Source organism: Conger conger, chromosome 9, assembly GCF_963514075.1.
Source record: "Conger conger chromosome 9, fConCon1.1, whole genome shotgun sequence".
Taxonomy (NCBI): domain Eukaryota; kingdom Metazoa; phylum Chordata; class Actinopteri; order Anguilliformes; family Congridae; genus Conger; species Conger conger.
In genome coordinates, this window is record NC_083768.1 from 14457982 (window position 1) to 14468685 (window position 10704).

General features: G+C 41.9%; 1 protein-coding gene across 1 annotated transcript in view; it reads right to left on the reverse strand.

The window, feature by feature from the left end:
• Window positions 1-10704, reverse strand: part of mep1bb (meprin A subunit beta b) — an 11459-nt gene that overhangs the window by 413 nt on the left and 342 nt on the right. Inside the window, exons 2-12 of the mRNA XM_061255887.1 lie at window positions 10595-10638; window positions 9853-9943; window positions 9288-9402; window positions 8417-8595; window positions 7247-7465; window positions 6549-6701; window positions 5060-5260; window positions 4177-4641; window positions 3259-3444; window positions 2605-2821; window positions 1669-1873 (exon numbers count right to left, since the gene is read on the reverse strand). Of these exons, the coding sequence (XP_061111871.1) occupies window positions 1669-1873; window positions 2605-2821; window positions 3259-3444; window positions 4177-4641; window positions 5060-5260; window positions 6549-6701; window positions 7247-7465; window positions 8417-8595; window positions 9288-9402; window positions 9853-9943; window positions 10595-10638 (2075 nt within the window). The remainder of the gene's footprint in view (window positions 1-1668; window positions 1874-2604; window positions 2822-3258; window positions 3445-4176; window positions 4642-5059; window positions 5261-6548; window positions 6702-7246; window positions 7466-8416; window positions 8596-9287; window positions 9403-9852; window positions 9944-10594; window positions 10639-10704) is intronic.

Consider the following 10704-nt stretch of genomic DNA (forward strand, 5'->3'; position numbering starts at 1 on the left):
TCCATCGCAGGGCACACACACCATTAACTCACACACTCATACCCACAGGCAATTTATACTCTCCAATCAGCCTAACCTGCATGTCTTTGGACTGTGGGAGGAAACCCACGCAAACACGGGGAGAACATGCAAACTCCACACAGAGAGGCCCCGGCCAACCGGGATTCGTTCCCAGGACCTTCTTGCTGTGAAGCGGCAGTTCTACCCACTGCACCATCCAAAATTTACATTACCTATAAGCACGGATTGCAATGGATTGCATGAAAGTAGCACTTTAAATTAATGGCAAGAAACACTCTGTTTTTATTTGCATAGTCTTCCATGATTTTATAAGAGCAATGGAACATATTTTGCTTTACATACAATCGTGTTGGAAACTCAGGTTGAGGGATGTCCGATACTGAAATCAGCTCAAAATGTCGTTTTCTGAAAGAAAACAAAAAAGCAACGTGAAAATGTAAAAATAGAATTAATCATGCATCTTCTTTGTGATGCATAAATAAACAGGACACTGGAGTTGATTGGATTATGAATGTATTAATTAACTGAGAATTACTCAACATGGTATTTTCACAACCCAGACCAGCAGAGGGAGACATTGTCTTACTGGACTGCATTAAAACTGTTCAGAGACTTCCTGACCCTGATCGAAAACATGTTATTGTGAATTGCAACTACTGTAGCACACAGACTGATTGAGCCACACTTCAATCAACCTGAAAACGCAAAATAATAATGTGGACAAAATAATGCAAATATTATGTACGTAAGAAGAGCTCCTTCAGTACTGATGTACTGTTTTGGAGCCAGATCTTAAGTGTTATGTACTTTGCCCTGCAATTAAGATTGTAATCATTGTTTTAGATTGTTTTATTGTCTTATAGTTTCACACTTTAATGCATTTGCTTTTGAGTTAAGTAAACACACCTTTGCCTGACTATGAAATATGCACAAGAAGCTTTGGGAATGCTTTGGGAATGCTTTGCGAAGGCACTTGATTGTCCTTTATTTGCAGAAGCCGCACATTGTGCATTGATTGTACGTGCTCTCCTCAGACACATGATCTGGAGGGAGACATTTAATGTGCTGCTCCTTGGGTAGATCACAGGTGCTGTGTTGACCAGTTGGGGGGGGCGCTAGAGTGTGGTGAGATTCCATCATTCTGTCTAGCTGAATGCACTCCTTCCCTCCCTGTACAACACTAGCAATTGTACCTCCACTCTCCCTGTGGGACTGCAGTACGGTCCCGACTCAATACCGGACTATGGGGCCCGTCCACACACTGGAACAGTGACCTAACAGGATGGGCCACCTAGCTTCTGTTTGTTCAGTTTTACATTACACACATCTCATACTCTCCAGCGCTGTATGCTGGAGTTTTATGGTACACACTCTCATACTCTCCAGCGCTGTATGCTGGAGTTTTATGGTACACACTTTCATACTCTCCAGCGCTGTATGCTGGAGTTTTATGGTACACACTCTCATACTCTCCAGCGCTGTATGCTGGAGTTTTATGGTACACACTCTCATACTCTCTAGCGCTGTATGCTGGAGTTTTATGGTACACACATTCATACTCTCCAGCGCTGTATGCTGGAGTTTTATGGTACACACACTCATACTCTCGAGAGCTGTATGCTGGAGTTTTATGGTACACACACTTACATTTTCCATGACAATGCCTGCACCGGTTTCCTTCAGCTTCTTCTTGTACTTCTTCTTCACGCACACCACACTGACGACGGTCACTACCAACATGGCCGCCAGCACTGACACGGAAGCTGCCACGGCCGTTGTCACCGCTTCCTGAGACGAACCTTTACGCTGACAGCGGTCGCCCATGTACCACCAGTCATCCCCGACCGCACACCTGCAGGGCGGCACACAGCACGTTCCAAAACCAGAGCCCAGCCAGCCCACCCTGCTGTCAAATCCAGCTATGCTAGCTTGAACAGCTTGTAGCTTTGGCTAGTCAAACTGGTCATAGCTGGTCGAGCTGGTCTGAACTGGTCAACCAGCTACCAGCTGTTTAAAAACTTAGCTGTGATGTACCTCATCTAATCACATTCCAAAATACCAAACACCTCCAAAGTAATGATATCTATGAACTGCACTCAAAATGGAGGATGCCTACATTACTCTGTGTGTGGCACAGATGCATAAAAATAGGACACAGACATTCAGGTTAAGTTGCTTACACATTGAAATACACGTTCAAAGGAGCATTTGAAACACTCCTGGCAAGGATGGGATTAACTTAGTCAATTCAGAAAATGTATCAATATTTGCTTTCAGAAATTCATCAATACTCAGTTCAGGAGAGGAAAAAAGGCTGTTATATCAGGATTTTTATATCCATGAATTTTTTATGAATTGGCTGGTAAAACCAAAACCAAACAGAGGAGTTGAGGACAAAAAAAAAAATGCTTAAGCGCAGTGTTTTAAATTTTAAGTTAAAGTATTCCTGATAATTGAGATATGTGCGATATACACAGAGGCAGCATGTACATGACTGTTAATAACAGTAGTGAGAGCTTTCAGCCCGAAAAAGCAGATTCATCACGCAGTGTAACACCACACGGTGCGGAGGAGGGAGTGTACCTGCACACAGCCACCGCTTTCTCCGCCACACACACGCCATCGTTCTCACACGTGATGTCACGGCAGGGGTTGTCGGGAGGCACAGTGGGCGGGGTGCCATCAGTGGGCAGGGTGCCATCAGTGGGAGGGGCGTGTGAGCTGTTGGCGGTGGGGGCGGGGCTGGTGGTGGGCTTGGTCGTTGGGGGAACTGGCTGAGTCTCCAAAAGTTTTGACACGTCTGGAACGGAGAGAATGATTATGGAAATGGAACATACTGCAATATATTCTACATCTGTGGAAATATATTTACTGACTTACGTATTACAAAATAGTGTATTTTCTGTAACTTTTGTTCAATTTATTTTCTGAATATTCAGTATATTTGTGTAAGGGCTGAATTAATGATAACAAGCAGTGGTACTACAGATTTAGTACATAAGCCTGCCATCAGTCGACAACACTATTTAACTGATGAAGGCAATGCAAGGCAATGCTGAAACATTTTAATTTTCTAGCCTCATCTATACTAACACGAATATTGAACATGAACCTTTTCTGAATGTGTTTACTAAATTCTTAACTAAAAGCGAATGTAATGTTGAGAGTATAGCTTTTCTATAGTCATTTATAGTATTGTCATTTCTCGCAGTCCTGGGAGAGTTTCGATTTCCGTACCCTCCATGGTCAGGAGAAAGATGGCGTCTCCTCCTTTGATGAAGTCACGGCTGTCTGCCCTGCTGTGAGTCAGGTACACGCCGGTGCCCAAGCCAGGGCCACGGAAGTACTGCGTTCCGTCCGGCTCGGTGACCGGGGCCCCCACATTCCTGGGGTCATCCCAGAAGTACATCATATTTCCATCCTCTGGAGCAGACCAACGGAGAGATGTCCTCAGGTCAACATCAACCATCAGTACCTGGACTCAAAGCCTTGTAACACCCCTACCATTACTCAAATCTCACCTGCGCTCCCAGTCCTGTAACACCCCTACCATTACTCAAATCTCACCTGTGCTCCCAGTCCTGTAACACCCCTACCATTACTCAAATCTTACCTGTACCCCCAGTCCTGTAACACCTCTACCATTACTCAAATCTCACCTGTACTCCCAGTCCTGTAACACCCCTACCATTACTCAAATCTCACCTGTACTCCCAGTCCTGTAACACCCCTACCATTACTCAAATCTCACCTGCGCTCCCAGTCCTGTAACACCCCTACCATTACTCAAATCTCACCTGTGCTCCCAGTCCTGTAACACCCCTACCATTACTCAAATCTCACCTGTACTCCCAGTCCTGTAACACCCCTACCATTACTCAAATCTCACCTGTGCTCACTGCTGACCAAGGTTTTATATAGTAGATGCTTTCATTTCAGTTTTTTTCATCTGACTTGTTAATAACACATAACTCAAAGGTAAAGTTGGTATAAGAGCTCATTGTCAATGAACCACAATGATGGTGTAATATAATGTCCAGAGAAATGGGCTTATAAGTGGAAGGCAGCAGATTTAATTTGCTGATGGGGCTCTGTTATTGTACCCATTAGCAACCCACTTAACCTGAACCACAACAGCAGTTGCATACTGACCGCCAACTTCAGTTTTGGTGGGATCCGTGGTGACGCTCCTCTGATTGGACATCCGCTGGCGGATGTCTGGGTTCTGGTCCAATAGCATGATTGTGGTCTGCTTCCACGGGCAGGGCCATTTCAGGGAGCTGTCACTCTCCCCGGATGTCAGGTGGAGGAAGACGCCCATGTTGTCGGGGTTCTGAGTCGTCCCATTGATGTACAGGCTCACCTGGAAGCTGTACCCTTCCTTGGAGAGGAAGCGGGGGCTGAATATCGTCTGCCCGACGGGCGTACTTTCCCGGATGTGGGTGAAGTTCTCGATGCGCCAGATGTGTTCTGGGCACTCTGTCTCAGAGAGGTTGATGTCGTCTATGGAGAGACCCCCTGTGGAGGGCCCCACCCCTTTTTTCCCCTCAAACACAACCCGGAATTTCTTGCTCACTTTCAGGCTCACGTGATGAAGCTCCCACCGGTCCTGGGGTGCAGCTGGCAAGAGAGCAATTTGTGTACAAAATTCACAACTCCTGTTTTAAACCCCACATTTTACTCATTGAAAATACGTTAAGAAACGAAGATTTCTCCTCTTGTCATTCGCAGAATAATGCAGAAATGTTATTGTTGTCTTGCCGAAATTTTAGCTTAGAAATTTTTGTTTTATTGATGTTTGATCAGCACGAGTGGTCACTGAGTGTATAATGTACAACTTAAAATATATTTAAAGGTTCCTACATCAGAGCGATATCTCCATCATATGCACTTAATAGGACATTCATAAGCACAAAGTAAGCATTAATAGGCACTTATACCTTACCCGTGAATTATATAACACTTCATCAAGGTTAAAAAACATACTAACTATAAACATAAACTTTTTGGGTCTTTACCTGTAACCTTTTGGATGAACTGAACCTCAGTGTGCCGTTTGGGTTGGCTTTGTCGTACTCGCGCACCAAGATGTTGAGCTGGTCCTCCACGTTGCCGCTGTGGTGGAGGAAGAACTGCAGGCACTGAAAGCCTCGTTTGGGGTAGAGGAACCTGCTCTCCAGCAGGGCCTGGGCTCCTACCGGGCCAGTCGCTGTGCTGAAGTGCATGAAGTACCCAGAGTCTGAGAGCCAAAAACACTTAATAAATAGAGTATTCCACTTTTCATTACATTAATGACATTTGGCAGATGCTCTTATCCAGAGCAACGTACCATTGATTAGACTAAGCAGGAGACAATCCTCCCCTGGAGCAATGCAGGGTTAAGGGCTTTGCTCAAGGGCCCAACAGCTGTGCGGATCTTATTGGGGCTACACCGGGATTTGAACCACCGACCTTGTGGGTCCCACTCATGTGCCTTAACCATTACGCTACAGGCCACCCCTACAACTTTGCATTGCTGAACTTCCACAGTGAGGTGACAGGTAAAGTAGGAGATGTGTGTGTGTGTGTGCATGTGTGTGCGTTTGTGCATGCATGCATATATTATATATTACATATTTCATATTATAGGCATTTGGGCAGATGCGCTTATCCAGAGTGACAACAAAGTGCATATACCTATAACCACTTATGTAAGAACAACAATAAGCAGCTTACATAGCCAAACAAGAATAGCAAACACAAGTTTAGTAATACTGAGACACACAAATGTGAGAACTCAGCAAGCTGCAGCTTGAGGAGTGTGTGTGTGTCATTTTTCTCATGTTATCCAATATGGTAACATAGATGGCCTCTACTGCATTACATGAGTGAGTAAGTCCAGTGTGGAAACCTGAATATCAGTGTTTATGGCTCTTGCACTGTTATAGATGGTTGCTACACCTGAAGCTGAACACTAGTTCACTTTTAGTGGCTTGGCCTATAAAAGGATGTTCACATTGGTGGAATATATTGTTTGTAAATGTCACATCAAGGTTTTCTGTTCATTCTTACATTGTGAATGTAACATTTCACTGAAAAGGATACGTCGTCCTATTTACAGAGAACATTTTCTTCATGGAAAAAAAAAAATTATATCAGTAAGTTGCTGTTGTCATGAGAATGTTTGTTCCGTCTTTTTGAAAATCAAAAGACTGTTCACTTGAATTCACTTTCAAGAATGTTAAGAAAGTACCGGTAAGCTAACTTAGATAGCAAAAACAGTGCTATGGATATGACGCTAAGATTCCAAAACAACAATATATTTAAAAAAAACGACACTATCCGCAGATAAAACCCCAGGATTCTGAGCTCTTGATTGCTTGAGGGCACTATAATTCATTTATGGTCTCCCAGGCCGTAAGCCAATCAGCAGCGCCTTGAACTTGGAGATAAGGAGACGGTCATATGGCTATCTGCTGAGGAGAAGGGGGGGGGGGGGTTGGGTGCAGGGGGACGTGAAGCCGCAACAGACGTCTGTCTATCTTCACCTTTACACCGGCCCATGTGTGTGTAGTCCGTCAGGGGCCCCCCGGGGACCTGCATCACACGTCCCCAGTCCCCGGAGTCACCCTGGCCCTGGATCATCCCGCAGATATTCTCCCGCTCGAAGCTGCACGTCTCCAAGAACGTCGACCCCGTCGCTGCGAAGGAGACGCCATCAGCAACAGTGCTCTCTCAGGGCTTTACACGGCTGCTGCTGGACTTTTCCTTCAGGGTGCAATTTCCAACCACTTTTGGAAGTTTTGAAAGTAAAAATCAACTGCCGCGGCCCAAATAAACACACTGAAAATGCTTACATTATTTCATCTCAAATTCTCTGAAATTGTGCCTATTTCAATGTTTAGTAGGCCTAAACTACTAAACTACAAATAGGAACACATTTGTCATAGCTGAAACTAATGCAATGCGCTATAATACAGATATTTTATTCTGGGTGTGTTTGATGATGAGAATATACAGTTTTGTGAAGCCAGTTAAACAGTATTTAATCGTTCAATAATACATTTTCGGAAGATACTGTGTCCTCATTTTATTTTTAAAAAATGTAAGATTTCTGTCTCAAAAAAGAATCAATCTAAAACTGAATTCCAAATAGATAACCTTGATTTCATTTGATAATTTGATTGAAGAACAGCACCAGCAATAAGAATTAGATTAGAGGGATCAGACCAATCAGGAGGCTTACTGCAGTTGTAGAGCCTATTGAGCTTAAGCAGGTCGTTGTCGCTGAACTCCATGCGTTGGCCAATCACGTCCAGGAAGGCGGGGATCTTGGTGACGATGGTAGGCTCGGTTCCGTTCCTGAAGGCGTTCTTGCTGTAGTGCATCATGGAGCCGTAGTCATATGGCACATTCAGTGCACTGGATGTTGTGTCATTGTAGGTGTTGAAATTGTGCTCTCTCCCTGAGAACAACAGATATGAATCAGATATGATGATCAAACTTTTTTATACTTCATTACTTTTACTGTCCTCATTGGACAGGCAGCACCATTAAAAGCACATAGGTCTTTATTCAATCAAACTGCAATGCACTTCAACTTTGTGCGAGTCTGTTACTGTCCCAATAGGTTACAGATGATTTTACTAAACATCTCACTGTGCCTCCATATCTACACTGGGTAATTTGCATTTAGCCACATTTGCATATGATTGATATGTAAATACATGTTAAAACACTATATTTATATTGATATCATGCATAAGTTTGTTTTATTCTGCTGCCTCATACTTCATACCACAATAATTACTCAGGCTGCAGTTCTTTAAACTTGCTTATGCTTGCAATGTGTGTCTGAGCAACTCTGGATAGATGCCAGTTTGGGCCCATAAACACAAAAAAGTAGCATACTTTACATTACATTACATTACATTTCATTTAGCGGACACATTCAGCCGAAGCGACGTACTGTACAATAACGGCATCCCAAAGGCCATGAGAACTACAGAACAGGTCGGAGAAGATACAATTCACAACGAATCAGTTGTCTACATCCATGAACATCAGGTTTAGTACACGCGATGAACAGGCAAGCCAGTAAGTAATAAGGTAAGCAACTATAGTATCAAGATAATTACAAATGCAACAGATTAAAATACAAATTAAAACAACTATCCTGTATCTACATGCCTATTTACATATGTAGTATGGTATATTTACAGAATATGTATACAGATACGCAAGCTAGGGGCCTATGTATTTTATACTTATTATACTAGTTAAATTTTATTACTCAATATTATTGCCAAGACCCACTAAAATTTCCTCTTGAACAATAAAGATATATTGAGAGATTGCCACACATGTAGGCGAAACGATGTGTTGGCTCCCCTTGCATCATGGGGCAGTAGATTACCTTCAGAGATGCGGTCCCACATGATCTTAACGTAGTCGTCTCGGTCCGCGCGGGACTGCTCGTGCCAGAAGCCCAGCGCGTGGAGGAACTCGTGCTCGATAGTGGCGATGCGGTCGCAGTTAGAGCCGATGGAGAGCCGCTGTTTTCCCACGCGCCGGTTCCCCACGGAGGAGAAACATCTACAGAACACACATGCACCGGCCACTCAACTTCTAAAATCCACTCCTGTTGATCTCTCGAAATATTAACATACTTCAGCGCAAACAAACCCCCAATCATATTAGAGGACTTCTGTGACATTATGTTTGCTATATCCATACCTGTCCACGCAAGAGCTTCATCATTTCATTGTAATGCTTCAATAATTTCTATAATTTGTCAATGAATACTACTACAACTAATATTACTACTACTAACAATAATAATGATATTTGTTTTATTTTAATACATTTTTTTTTTCAAAGGGAAAACCAAAAAACCTTTGTGAAAGTTTTTACCGAGCAAAGCACCAAGAATATATTAGATATCGTATAAGATATGTCTTGTTAGGAGGTATTAGTTTTTTTTGTTTTTTTTATTAGTTAGGTTTTTTGGGCTAAATGCTGTTAACTTGTCTCTGGATGAAATGATTCATCTTAAGGGTCTTGCTAATATAGCCTACTACATGAGCTGCCATATGATGATTATGAAACTATATAACCCTTATAAAAACCAATAAATAATGCAATCTGCTTATGATTTTTTTTCACCATTGCATTTGCAACCCTAATACTTAAGTGGCTTATCTTCAATTATGAGATATACTGTATATGTTTTTTGGTATAACTTTTGGTCACTTAGTTACTTTAAGTTACTTTAACTAGGAACTTACCCACCGCCTTTAAAGACTGAAATATAATTAGCTTCCCCTTCCCAGGGTTTGAAGTCGATGCAGGATTTCAGTCGATACTGCTCAAAGGCCTTCAGAATCACGCCTTTGCATTGATCTCTGCAACATGTCACATCACAGATGAAAGAAAGGAGAAAGTGTTCATGTTGTTGAGTAACATGACTTTGAACAACACTGCAGTAATTGAATTAGACATGATGTTTCGGAAACTGTTGAACTAAATTGGTACTGACATAGAAGATATGGGGATGGTTAAACTACAGTTAACTACAGTTTGCATTTCAAGAAAAATGTATCTGGAAGTGACTAGTCCATAACAAGCATTTGTAATTGCCATGTAAGGGCAATTGGTCCGTCCAACCACAAGCATATTTTCAACAAACAAGTGTTTCAACCGTTGACCTGTTGCGCAGTTGATTAAAATATGATTTAGAATTTGACTATAAGATACATGTTGGTAATTATATTTTGGTTCTTAAATAAGGATTGTGCTATCAATTTTATAACCTTCATATTCTGTACATGAATGTGCCAAGTTAACATATGCAGTGCAGATTTACCCAAACTGTCTTCAGATAGTAGGGGATTGTTGTTGGCCATCTGTACTGATCACCCAGAATGGAGTTTCTGCCTTGTTTCTGCATCAATCACACCTGACTGTTAGTTTAGACAACCTGTGCTTGTAGATGAGAGATGTGGGTTGTACAAACAATTCATTTCACCCAAGAAGAAAATAAAATATGTTGTGTGATTCAGTTTTAACATATTTCACATGCTCAAATATTATATACTCCATTACAGTTGATTATACACTGAACATCTTGCTGTGAAGGGAAAAGAATAGCTGTTTGCAGTTAATACAATTTGATGCACTGAATTAATGTTACAGCATGAAATAAGAAAATGGCTCCCACTTATTTTTATCCCCATAAATAATTACAAGAGCTTGAAGCACAAGGTGAGTGTCTATTAGGACCAGCAAATTGAACACTGTGTGGAGAGCTACACAATGCATACACTCTCAGAAATACAGTGACAGTGGAGGTACATTTTTGTTCTTCACGGATCAAATTTCCCAAATGCACACTGAAAGTAAAGCAATGTTCTCTTAAGGTACAAATCAGTATGTTTTCCCAGAAAAAAAAGCAACCCAGCAACACGCATTTGCACCTTTTCAGGCACTTTTCGTCCCTTTGATTCTGAGAGTGCTGTTACAAATCTATTGCACGTGTCACAAATCTAACACTCAAAATAAAAAGTGGACTTCTACATGTGAACTGTAAACTCACCTTATCGTACACAATATCACCTTCCACAAGATTTAATCCAGCATCTAAAATAACAAAATATTGATTCAAGTTGAGAAAAGAGTTTATTTGGTTTAATATTTTTTTACAGC